The sequence below is a fragment of the Amphiprion ocellaris genome, chromosome 20 (genome assembly GCF_022539595.1).
Source record: "Amphiprion ocellaris isolate individual 3 ecotype Okinawa chromosome 20, ASM2253959v1, whole genome shotgun sequence".
Classification (NCBI taxonomy): domain Eukaryota; kingdom Metazoa; phylum Chordata; class Actinopteri; family Pomacentridae; genus Amphiprion; species Amphiprion ocellaris.
Genome location: NC_072785.1, coordinates 3,712,938 through 3,726,042, shown reverse-complemented (window position 1 = coordinate 3,726,042; position 13,105 = coordinate 3,712,938). Strand labels below are relative to the sequence as shown.

The following is a 13,105-nucleotide window of genomic DNA, read 5'->3' as shown; positions in this document are numbered from 1 at the left end:
TTTTTGGGAAAACTTTGAACATTTTTTGATGGAAAAAAAAGTTGATTTTTTGTGAATGTTCTTAAGAAAATATCAGACATTTAACTGATATATATGTAATCACTTTAGATATTTTTAGGATATTTTTGGAAGATTTTTACTCATTTTTAAAAAAATATTTACAAGAATTTTCTTGTCAAATTCGGGGGATTTTTTTAAAATATAACTTCTAAGGGAAACTTTTAAGGAATTATTGAAGTTTTCTTCCTGAAGGTTTTGCAAATTTTCAGAAATTTGGGGAATTTTTTTTTGCTGATTTTTTTTGGATTTTTTTTCAGACAAGGAAACAATATTTTTTGGTGCCTGTAAATGAAGACAGCACGAGGGTTAATGCATCTCAAATTAGGAGGTTACATGAAAGCGAAAATCTATCTTTGAGTGAAAAACTGTTTTTTTTTTTTTTTAGCATTTCTGACTTATTTTAAGACACCTAAGCTTGACAATCCTGGTAAAATATAGCATAAAATAAGTTTTCCCAGCTAATTTTGAGCTCTCAATATTCTAAATATCATATCTTATTTCAAGAAATCTTACCAAGCCATTTTTCACTTGTTCTATTGGCAGATTTTTCACTTATTTCAGGGTAAAAGTTCCTTGAAATAATTTTTTTTTCTTGTTTTGAGAGGGGCATTTTTTCCAGTGCTGTCCTTCCACTGCCCCCTGTATGAACACGTGCATGAGCATAAATGTTGGTGAATAGGGTGCATGTTTCTGGCAGAATGAAGTGAAGACAGCAGCGAGCAGAGCCTTGAATCCCAGCCACCCTTTTAAACCCAAACTCCAAGAACAACATCTGTCACCCACTGCTTTCCATACATTAATCACCAGGATGTTCAGCATAATTTCTCTCCCAGAATGAAACCTCTTTCACTGAGGTGGCCCCTGGATTCATGGACAGGCGCATCGCTTTAGCTGCCTGCTCTGCCGGCCAATGACTTGTCACCGATATAAAATGTGTAACTTTAATAGTTGGATCAGCTGTGCCTTGCTCTAGTTCCAGCGTCTGCTTTACATCTGAATCGAGTCATATCTAATATACTGGATTTATTCTTCGCCACCGTGGTGCTGAGCGAGGACTGAGACTACAGCGTCTGTGTGCAAACAAGAAGCACATTGTCTGCTGAAAGGTCGTGTGTGTGTTCTCTGTGATTTCTATGCATTGTCAAGAAAGGTCTGCATGCGTGCATGTAGGATGATGTTCTTGATCTCATTCAGGCCCTGCTGGAGATCAGAGGATTATATGTGTCTGAGAGGTTTAGCGGTTGTGTCAGGTAAAGTTTGTATGTCAGTGCTGAAACAGGCATCTGCTTAAAGTCTGGGACTGATTGTGTGAGCAGGAGAAGAGCCACAGCCTCAGTGTATAGGATAATAATTAGATGATTTACATTTCTTTGTATTGTGTTTTTTTCCACGTTTCCTCGAGCCAAGACAGCAGTAGGAGGGGGACGGAACTTGGACTGCATATTTCTAACATTGTCAAAACAATCTATCTATTACAATGAGTAGCAATAAATCTCAGCCCCTTCTGGCAGCTTCCTTCTCTCTTTCTCCTCTCTGTTCCTTTCGCTTTCTCACTCCATCCTTCTTCTCATCCTCTGCATGTCCTTGTCTCCTCTCCCTCTGCCTCGTCCTCTACTTACAAGTCCTCATTTGTTTGAGATAATTTATGAGGCCTATCAAGAATCTTAGTGAGTGGGAAGGTCATTTACAATCCAGCCCACACTCTGCTCACTGGATGTGACATCCTTCAATGTGTACATGTCCAGTCAAACCCTCTGCTTCTGTCCAGAGAGGTTAGTGACTCACTGCTTTTAATTAGTCCAGCTAATGAACCTGCTGTCAGCGGGAGTCTGGGTGGACTTGGAGTGTGAAATGTTAAAGGTACTGCATAAAGAAACGACTTTTGTTGGGTGCATTTTGATGATTTTTTTTTTAGAGCCGAGTGCATAATTCAAATGAAATGAATGAATATGTGATGTGGCATGTCCAGGCAGAATAAGATACCGGTTGCATCATAAGGAATTTGACCCATCCTCTGCAGCATCTTATGCCACACACTTCTTGAAATCTGTCCATTGTGTGTCCATCACAATGCCAAACCCTTGGAGTACAGAATTAGAAATCAGCTGGAAAAGCTACTGATTTGTTATTTTAGAATACACTTTGGGGACACAGTTCCTGGCTGACACCTCTGAAATGTCAAGACTCACTGCTTTTATATTGGAAAATTAGTTCTTCTGGATTGGGATTGTTGGTTGGACAGAAGAAGTGAATATGAAATGTCTGCTTGAACACTGGGAATGTAAATAATCAACATTTACACTACCTTTCAAAAGTTTAGGGTCACTTGGAAATGTCATTATTTTTCAAAGAAAAGCAGTTTTTTTCAATGAAGATGACATTAAATGAATGATAAATCCAGTGTAGACATTGTTAATGTGGTAAATGACTATTCTAGCTGGAAACAGCTGATTTTTAATGGAATATCTCCATAGGGGTACAGAGGAACATTTCCAGCAACCATCACTCCTGTGTTCTAATGCTACATTGTGTTAGCTAATGGTGTTGAAAGGCTCATTGATGATTAGAAAACCCTTGTGCAGTTATGTTAGCACATGGATAAAAGTGGGAGTTTTACTGGAAAACATGGAATTGCCTGGATGACCCCAAACTTTTGAACGGTCGTGTATATAGCATCTTTTTAACCATAACTCAACAATAGGAAGCGCTTTACAATGTGTTTCTCATTTACCATTCACTCTCACACTAATGGCAGCTGAGCAGCCAGTATTGTGATGAGCTTTTTGCTTCAGCTACACTTGCTCTGTTTGTATTTCCAAACTTTGGTCCAGACTGAAATATCTTAAATAACAACTACAGGATCGATTTAACTCTCCTGTTGTCCTCATTTACAGGCACCAAAAAATATTGCTTCCTTGTCTGAAAGAAATCCAAAAATTCAGCAAAAAAATTCCCCAAATTTCTGAAAATTTGCAAAACCTTCAGGAAGAAAATTCCAATAATTCCTTAAAAGTTTCCCTTAAAAGTTTTATTTAAAAAAAAAAAAAAAATCCCCAAATTTGGCAAGAAAATTCTTGTAAATATTTTCAAAAAATGAGTAAAAGTCTTACAAAAAAATCCTAAAAATATCTAAAGTGATTATATATATGTCAGTAAAACTTCTAATATTTTCTTTAAGAACATTCACATAAAAATCGATTGTTTGATTGATTGTGAAAAAGATTGTTTTTGTGAATGTTCTTAAGAAACATTTTTAGCATTTCTTTTTTTTTTCACAAAAAAAATGTTCAAAGATTTCCTGAAAATGTTGAAAATGTGGACATCAAAAGTTTCAATGTGAAAATATATTTTTTGTCCACATTTTCAAACTTTAAAACGGGTCAATTTTGACCCGCAGGACGACACAAGGGTTAACAGACAATTATGGTCTTCAGAAAAGTAGGCCTAATGATTAATAACAAAATAATAATTTGTCTTTTGCTTGGGTTTTTAACCTTCGCTAACAGTCCTTCAACTCGTATTTTGATGCTTTAAATTGTACATGATACCACTTCTCCCTCCCTCTGTTTATCCTAAATCTGTACCTTTATTTTCATTCTGTCCTCCATCAGGTTCGTGACACGCTTCATCGAGCTGGACGGCCTCACGTGCCTCCTCAACTTCCTACGCAGCATGGACTACGAGACGTCAGAGAGCCGCGTCCACACCTCCGTCATCGGCTGCATCAAGGCCCTGATGAACAACTCGCAGGGCCGCGCACACGTCCTGGCCCACCCACAGAGCATCAACACCATCTCACAGAGCCTGCGGACGGAGAACATCAAGACCAAAGTGGCGGTGCTGGAGATTCTGGGGGCCGTGTGCCTGGTGCCTGACGGACATAAGAAGGTGCTGCAGGCCATGGTGCACTACCAGAAGTACGCTGCTGAGAGGACTCGCTTCCAGGTACACAGCTGAAGCGATCTTTCTAAACGTGTTTGGGGTTAAAGCAGTTGTCACATTCCTTGAATTGTGGGTCATGTCTCGTGGTGTGTACATATTTAAGGAGCCTTTGCTGGAGACGTGGGGCAGACAGAAATTATGGGTAAGGGCAGACAAACTATTTCGGGGTAATGCTCAAATAAATCAAGCTGTGGTCATTTTGATAAGTTGGAGACTTGGTGCTGCAGGGCCTCAGACGGTTAGCCTCAGGTCAAGTCAACACACTGACCGTATGAAAGGCAGGTGAGGACATGGAGAGTTATGGAGGTCACACTATGTGTAGTGCCTTAGTGACTAGCAGGACTGAGTCAACAAGCCACATCTCACACATCCCCCTGAGTATGTGGTAAATCACGCCACCTCGGGCTAAGCTAACACCACAAGAGCTGAGTGATTCCGAACTTATGAGGCCTTTTAGCATTGGTTTGAGTTATGATTAAGCTGCTGAAGTATGTCAGGGGTCAGTGGAAGAGGCAACAAAGGGTGTGAGAGCTCAGAACAGTGACCCAGTGCTGATACTTCAGCGCCAATGTGTATTTTAGATCAAACATACCTGCAGACTAACTCTCCCATCTGTTTTTACCATCCAGACGCTGCTGAATGAGCTGGACAAAAGTACAGGACGCTACAGAGATGAGGTCAACTTAAAGACTGCCATCATGTCCTTCATAAACGCTGTGCTCAACGCTGGAGCTGGAGAGGTCTGCATGCACACACTGTCAATAAACGTAGACAGCATTAGAAACGATTCCCACTGTTTGGCAAAGAAGTAATGGAAATGTATTTTTTCAGTATTTATAATGGGGAAATATGTGAGTTTGTGCTGCATGTTTTACCAATCAAGTTTAAGTAAAATACCTCACCTAAATCTGTTTTTAGACTCACTCTTTAAAGCTTCTGTTACTGTAGCTTGTAGTTGAGAGTCGCTGTTTTATTTCCAGGACAACCTTGAGTTCCGCCTCCACCTAAGGTTTGAGTTCTTGATGTTGGGCATCCAGCCGGTCATCGACAAGCTCAGAGAGCATGAAAACGCCACTCTGGATAGGTGAGCAATCGAATAGGCATTTTAATGGCAATGTTCGATTCCCTGCGTACAAATCTTCCTCCAAAGCAGTTCCCTCATCACTGTTTTGCAGATGCACTGCTGCAGGTTTTGCTTAACTCTGCCCAGAAAGATTATGATTAGTTTAAAGAAATAGAAGAACGTGAAACTGTTGAATTTCCCTCTATAGCTGAGTGATAATGAGGTGCAGCCAGACCACTGAGTATTGGCTGTCTGTACAGCCAGACTGTCTGGCTATACAGGACTACAAAGTACTGAAGCAGCAGCACTTCCCTTTCACTCAGACTGGGTTTACAAGTCTGATGAAAGTGACAAAAGGAAGGAAACAAGCACAACTATCGTTAGAAATATGCTGATATGTAACATTATATGTGTGTATGAATGCTAAAAAATCATTCACAAATAGAAAAGACATGTTTACACACCTCAATATTGCTTGTAATTGGGGCCAGAGAGGGTCAAACGCCCTGTTATGGAGTTCTCTTTACCCCAATCACAGATGCAAAACATAATGGAAACTTTTTGTATTCAACCATGTTTCACATCCAAAGTCTGCACATCATCAACATGGAATTACTTAGGTGATAAAAAAAAAGATCGTTCAGCTTTTCAAGCTGTCAAACAGAACAAATGAATCCGCTGATAATTCTTAAATATCAGACTGTTATTCCTTTGTGTCCAGGCATTTGGACTTCTTTGAGATGGTGCGGAATGAGGATGACTCAGAGCTGGCCAAAAGGTTTGATATGGTGAGTGGTCTAGCGTTACTTAGTGTGTTATGTTGTCAGGTTAATGTAAGAGATTCCGCTGCGTAGACTATGTGACTCAGAAGTTCAGATATTTTAACAGCCAGATTGATTCCCTTCCTTTTCTTAACAGTCCCATGTAGATACAAAGAGTGCTGGTGCCATGTTTGAGCTGATCAAGAAGAAACTGAGCCACACAGATTCCTACCCACACCTCCTCTCCATCCTCCAGCACTGCCTGCAGATGCCCTGTGAGTAGACACGATGCAGGAGTTCACTGCTATATATACCTTACATTATGCACGTTTTCAGTTTTTATGTACTGGACCTGGAGGGAAAAGAACTAAACATAGCAGCTGTGTTCTAACCCTCCTGCTGTCTTCATTTATGGGCACCAAAAAATATTGTTTCTTTGTCTGAAAAAAATTCCAAAAATTCAGCAAACAAATTCTCCAAATTTCTGAAAATTTGCAAAACCTTCAGGAAGAAAATTCCAATAATTTCCTAAAAGTTTCCCTTAAAAAATGTATTTTTAAAAAATCCCCCAAATCTGGCAAGAAAATATTTTCAAAAAATGAGTAAAAATCCTCCAAAAAAATCCTAAAAATATCTAAAATGATTCCATATATATCAATAAAACTTTGAATATTTTCTCTAAGAACATTCACATAAAAATCAACCAAAATCCAGCGAATTTTGCTGGATTTTGGTTGATTATTTTTTGTGAATGTTCTTAAGAAACATTTTTAATGTCTCTTTTTTTCCACCAAAACATGTTCGAGGATTTCCCAAAAATGTTGAAAATGTGGACATCAGAAGTTTCACTGTGAAAATCGTTTTTTTCCACATTTTCAAACCTTAAACCGGTTCAGTTCTGACCCACAGGACGACACGAGGGTTATTATCATTGCTCAACTTTTGATGTTGAACTCAGTTTATTGGGAGTAACTTCGTCCATCTGCCTAGATAAACGTGGTGGCGGCAGCCTGCAGCACTGGCAGCTGTTAGACAGGATTCTGCAGCAGATAGTCCTGCAGGATGATAAGGGAGAGGACCCCGACATCGCTCCTCTGGACAACTTCAGTGTTAAAAACATCATTCGCATGTAAGTGAAATCTCTCTTCTCTCAACCAAAGCAGTGGTCAAGTTCTGCAAGGTTCTTATTGCTAGAGCAGTTGTCACATTGCTCATTTCCTAATCTGATGCACTCACATCAGGGTATCTCAATGCTTTATCAGAATCCGTGTTTATTCTCCATCTTTGGAAACTTCTGTCCTGTAAGTGATAATCCAGATGATCATTAGACTGCCAGTCATTACAACAGAGACTTACTCTAAATGCACTGGACTTCCTCCATGCTTTCATAAAAGCTTCTCCTTATCCTCCAATGTTATAAACACACTGATTTCTGGGAAAATCTTATGGTTAATGCATCCAATCAGCATCACTTCCAACCAAGATCAAAGCCTCGTGCTTTTATGTTGGAATGATGGAGGCATTGCTTGAAGGCAGACGAGCTCCGCAGTATCAGGAGTTATGCATCAGAGTTTTAACACTGGAGAGTGTGTACAGTAAAGCAGTGTTCATGGGTATAGTAAGAGCAGTTTCAATGCGCCTGGTCTTTTTTGTGTTCGTGAAATGTGCTGCACTGGAAGGTGAGGCGATGTGAGGGTGGCAGCAGGGGGTTGAGGGCTGAATGGGAGGAAGCCTTGCTCCGAGCGTGAATTGGCATGAAAGCGGAAGCCAGAGATCAAAAGGAAATCGCTCTAATCGCATTAAGAGGGCTGCTCGGCCAAGTCAGCCATGTTTTGGTGCGGTGAAGCAGGAACTTGGCTTCATGCAGGAGACAACAGGAAGAAGAAATCATTTTATTAAAGAAAACCAACCATGACTTGGAAGAAGACGTTATGTTGTCATGGCTACAGGCTGCACTGTCACTCAGAGACGTTCTTCAAAATGATCGCTGACGTTTCCTGGTTTCCGTGGTCTGGGTTTCACTGATTTTTGAAACTAATCTGAACTTGTGTTCAGCAGCCAAAGTGTGCGGCATGTGCAGAATGTAGGTAGTGTTAAGAGACGGCATGCCAGGCTCTGTCCATACACTACATTTGGGGTGTTTCTCCCAACATTTCTTTCTGATGTGCTGTCATTCTTCTCTTTCACCATCTTTCTTCTCCTCTTTTGTGTTATGTTTAAACCAAGCCTGCGATCAGTGATGAATGTGTTTAGTCTCAGTGGTGAAAGCACCATAAAACATGCAGCATGGTCAACCTCGGCCCCTGCTAGCTCCTGCTTTGTTCACTAATTCAGCCACCATTGTTTGTGCAATCAGCACATTTTAAATGGAAATTCTTTCCAGTAGCGTACAGAAAGCGCATCTGAACACGGGCGTTCATTACTGTCCACTGCAGATCCATCACACGGTCAAGCCTACCTCTTACTTTACATTTCTGCCAAAGTCTTATTGTGTTTCCATAAACTCTCTCAGAGTAAATTTGCCTCATTGGCTGCATGCCGGAGGCCCCAACAGTTAACTGGCAAAATGTATGGCTCGTGCCACGAGTCCTCAGAGAGGGAGGGGCACGTTAAAACAACTGTTAAAACAACTGGGAGACAAAGTCATTCATCATCTGCGGTCACCATGACGACGGCTCTGACTACTCACACATGTGCCTGGCCCAAAATTAACACTCTTGTACAAATCACTCTTTTCCACAGCTATGAAGAGGTATTTATTTGACTGGTCCACAAAAAAGTGCTTGTGTCTTTTTGTTTTAATGAGTCGGATGAGTGGAACTCTGCCTGAGCTGTAATTAACGCGTCTCTGACTTTGTAATCAGGTTCAGACAGTTCTGTTCACGAGCACTTTAAAGAGCAAAAACTGATTAATGACCCATTTTCTCTTTAAGTGTCTTGTAGATTTCCTTCTGTGAATTGATGATAAGCATTTGCGTGTGAATCATTATCAGTCCTGATTGTTGGTCTTATCTCAGCACATTCTTCCTTCAGTAGTTCTTTCTCTCATGCATATCGTGTTGTTTGTTTCTGTTGTGTAAGTAGTGACACTGAATCATGTCTATTCTCTCAACTCTAGTCACGGCTACCGTCGATGCTCAAGGTTTCACTTTACAATCTTTCTTAATCTAAATTATTAATAATTTCCTATACACCCTATTGATAATCTTTTCATTTACATTCATGCCTCCTACCTTCGTATCTTTACTTACACCTATTTACAGTTGATTATTAATCAGCAGCACTCTTTTCTCACATTACGAACGCTTACTTTTGTCTGGGAACATCAGTTTAATACCAAGCCTCAAGCTGAACCAAGAGCTTTTACAACTTGTAATCTATAACTCTTTTCAGCCCAGCTGGATTTATTTAAGAACTAACTATGGAGCTTACAAGAGCAAACTGCACCAACCCAGTCAATGCTGCTATGAATATGAATCCCTCCCAGAAGAAGGAACTCAGAGATTAGTGTATCTGATCACTAGGTTTCCAGTCCAGTGAATTAATTTCCTCCAAATGTCCTGGCTTGACTTAATAACCCTTAATATGTAAGTGTTCTTTGCAAGGCTGTGCTCAGTCTGTCTGTTTTATTAAGCTCATTTTTGTCTGCCTGCTTCAAAGGTTGGTCAATGAGAATGAGGTGAAACAGTGGCGAGACCAGGCAGAGAAGTTCAGGAAAGGTAAGGCTGTTTGACACACTGCACTGAAAACATCAATACAGTCCATCACCTTTTTATGTCTCCATCAATCTGTTTTTAGTAGTTGTGTGTATAAATGACTGCAGTATCTGTTGCTCTAGATGCAGTTTATCATCAGAATCTACATCATAGAAACATCACCACCTTCTTATGATTTACTTTCAGATCATGGAGAGCTGCTAGCTAAGCTGGAGCGGAAAGAGCGCGAGTGTGAGACCAAAACCCACGAGAAGGAGGAGATGATGAAGACTTTGAACAAGATGAAGGACAAACTACAACGAGAGGGTGTGGAGCTGCGTTCAGCCAGGGAACAAGTGCTGGACCTGTCGTCACGCATCAATGACGTCATAGCTGTGAGCAGTGCTGCTTCTTATACTGACTTACTGTGTGACATGCAACACGCTGTACGAATCATCATGTTCTGCACTGTAATCACACTACCGTTCACAGGTGTGGGGCCACTTAGAAATGTCCTTATTTTTAAAAGAAAAGCACTGTCCTCTGTAATGAAGCCATAAAGGCCCAAAAAATAACTTAACAGATTAAGCAATGCTCAAAAAACTGTCACCTTCGGTCAACTAAAGTAGTCCCACAGTCAAAGAGCTCTCATATTATGTAATTAAACAAGTATAATTTCCTACCTGTTACAGCACTCTGTGCCTTTCCTGAGGTTACAATAAAGGAGAATTGTAGCAGTGCATTGCAATATACATTCTCAGTTGTCTTGGTGTTGTACCTACAGCTACACTACCGTTCAGATGTTTGGGGTCACTTAGAAATGTCCTTATTTTTGAAAGAAAAGCATTTTTTTCAACGAAGGTAACATTAAATGAATGATAAATCCAGCGTAGACATTGTTAACCCTTTGATGCACAGCGTGGGTCAGGAAATACCCATTTTCCATTGGATTTGGGTCACTTTTGACCCATGTTGTTCATCAAAGGATGAATGTGGTAAATGACTATTCTAGCTGGAAACAGCTGATTTTTAATGGAATATCTCCATAGAGGTACAGAGGAACATTTCCAGCAACCATCACTCCTGTGTTCTAATGCTACATTGTGTTAGCTAATGGTGTTGAAAGACTCATTGATGATTAGAAAACCCTTGTGCAGTTATTTTAGCACATGAATAAAAGTGGGAGCTTTCATGGAAAACCTCAAACGTTTGAACGGTAGTGTATGTAGCTAATTGTTAAATGTTAGACTTTGTTGCTGAGTATAAATGAGTTTTTTTTTAAGGTTTATGTGTTTAAGGCACAACTACCAAGACTGAACCAATCATGCAGCCTAATGAGCTTATTGTCTTATATATTAGAACCAGTTGTCTAGTGGTGGGATGTGATTAAAAAAAATCTATAAATTAGATTCTTTGTAGTTAATTCATGGTAATTTTTTGTCAAATATCAATATTCAACCAATATCAATATTTGACACAATAAGCAAAGTCTTTCAGTTCAAATAAATGTTGGTTGATGACTAAATCGATGAATAGATATACTGTATAGGTGAACTTAAAGAACTAAAATGTTTGTTTCATTTCTATTTATGTGCATTTCTCATCTGTCTGCTACATTCACAGATTACTGCAAACTCAAAGTCCAGTGATAGTGATTATATTCAACATTTTAAGACTTTTTGTGAACTCGAGCACTTTCAATGTCTTGAAAAGTGGTCTATTTATTTATTTATTGTAACAGTTATTTTTTTATGTTGCTCATTTACACAGTTTTGAATTTAACAGCAAGTTTAAGAAACTTTGGACAGAAATTGTCTGCCAAACTGTCAGGAAAATAATACTCAGGGTCGTCTCTCAAGTTAAAGCAAAAGAAGGAATCAACATGAAGAGAACACAGTCTGGACAAGGTGACTGACGAAGGCGAGACACAGCGTAGCTTTTATACAGGCACATAAGCATGAGTTACACATCTTGGTATTTGTTATCTCTAGTTCGCTGCCGATTAGGCCTTGAGTTATTCTTTACAGCGCTTCATGTAAAATTACTGAGCACAGTTCCACACAGTTATATAGTATTACAATGAATAAGAACATTTAGTCATAAAATACAATCATTTCCATAACACCAACTAATGTGATGTCATATAATAACATGTTTTCCATTTGTCCTCCAACAGGGCGGCAGCGTGTCTTTCCCGCCTCCCCCTCCTCCCCCCGGTGGCCCTGTAGCTCCTCCTCCTCCACCTATGATGGGTGGTTTCCCTCCCCCTCCACCTCCTCTACCGTTCAGCTGCCCTCCTCCTCCTCCTCCTCCTCCTCCTCCACCCGGAGCACCGCCTCCTCCGCCGGGAGCTCCTCCCATTTTCGGAGCCCCACCTCCTCCTGTCCCGTCGTCGTTCAACTCGATGAGCACCATGCGCTCCAAGTCCATCCCTCAGCCGTCTCACCCGCTCAAGTCCTTCAACTGGGCTAAAATAGGAGAGGTGAGCAAACACTAAGGACTTTTCTGCACTTTACTTTTCATTGAAACTTTGTTCAGTTAAACACAAAGGGTCGTTTTGCAGCTAATTACACTCATGATTATCCAAAATTCACTTTTTGTTTATCTTGTGTCCACTTCTGCCCAAAATCATTCATGCTATCCTATATACCCTTATCAAATACAAGAAATTTCTTAATTTTTTCAGTTACATATGAGTTTTTCACCTCAGATTTGATATAAATTTTACACACAAGAAAGTCGGAAGCCATAACCAATTTATTTAAGATAGAAAGTGTAAAGATACATAAACAAAACATCACACTGTCCAAAATTATTATTATTATTCTCAATAATCAATTGCAAACCCCATTTTTGAGTAATGTTGTGCGCAGACAGACAAACGTAAGCCGATCGTCATATAACTCCGCTACATTCCTTGGCAGAGTAAAAATATAAAGTACAAAAGAAAAATTTAAATAATTTAAAAAAATACAAACAGGTAAAACTATAATATAAAAGGAATACAAACAGCTGTAACTGACATATTTATGGTATGTACACAGTGCAAAAGGTAGCAGATGTGCATTCACACAGAGCATGTGCAGCCTGTGTGATGTGCAGTGTTATAATATTTACAGTTGTGTGTTTGTGGTCCTTGTTTGTGAGGTGCTGACTGGAGGTCAGAGTTGACAGCTTGAGGGAAAAAGCTCCTCCTGAGTATCTCTGTCTTGGCCTTGATGAGGCGAAGGCGTCTGCCGGAGCGTAGCCACTTGAACAGTTCCTTGTGAGGGTGTCGAGGATGCCATTATACAAACCTCTTCAACAAGCATTACTTCTTTTAGCATCATCATTGCCCCAAATAACTGGCTGCTGACTTCAATGGTTGTGTGTTCAGGTCGTGCCACTCTGCACCATCCACACAACAAAATGGAAGAAACCAACCATTTGAATCCGCTGTTGAGATGTTGTCGTCATCTTTCACTGATTGGCAGAGCAATAGAGCCACTGTGTGACTGGTGGGGGAGGGATGTCTCTATTAATCACCACATCCTCTGATCTACGCTTATTCAGCCAGCTTTTACATATGCTGCACCAACATGAAC

General features: G+C 40.1%; 1 protein-coding gene across 5 annotated transcripts in view; it reads left to right on the top strand.

Annotated features, from left to right (window-relative positions):
• Positions 1-13,105, top strand: part of daam2 (dishevelled associated activator of morphogenesis 2) — a 115,589-nt gene that overhangs the window by 79,087 nt on the left and 23,397 nt on the right. For all 5 annotated transcript variants that reach the window (XM_055005874.1, XM_023288203.3, XM_055005873.1 and 2 more), the window contains 9 exons: positions 3,672-4,005; positions 4,632-4,742; positions 4,983-5,086; positions 5,787-5,853; positions 5,984-6,101; positions 6,817-6,955; positions 9,487-9,545; positions 9,729-9,916; positions 11,698-12,003. In XM_055005874.1, the coding sequence (XP_054861849.1) occupies positions 3,672-4,005; positions 4,632-4,742; positions 4,983-5,086; positions 5,787-5,853; positions 5,984-6,101; positions 6,817-6,955; positions 9,487-9,545; positions 9,729-9,916; positions 11,698-12,003 (1,426 nt within the window). The remainder of the gene's footprint in view (positions 1-3,671; positions 4,006-4,631; positions 4,743-4,982; positions 5,087-5,786; positions 5,854-5,983; positions 6,102-6,816; positions 6,956-9,486; positions 9,546-9,728; positions 9,917-11,697; positions 12,004-13,105) is intronic.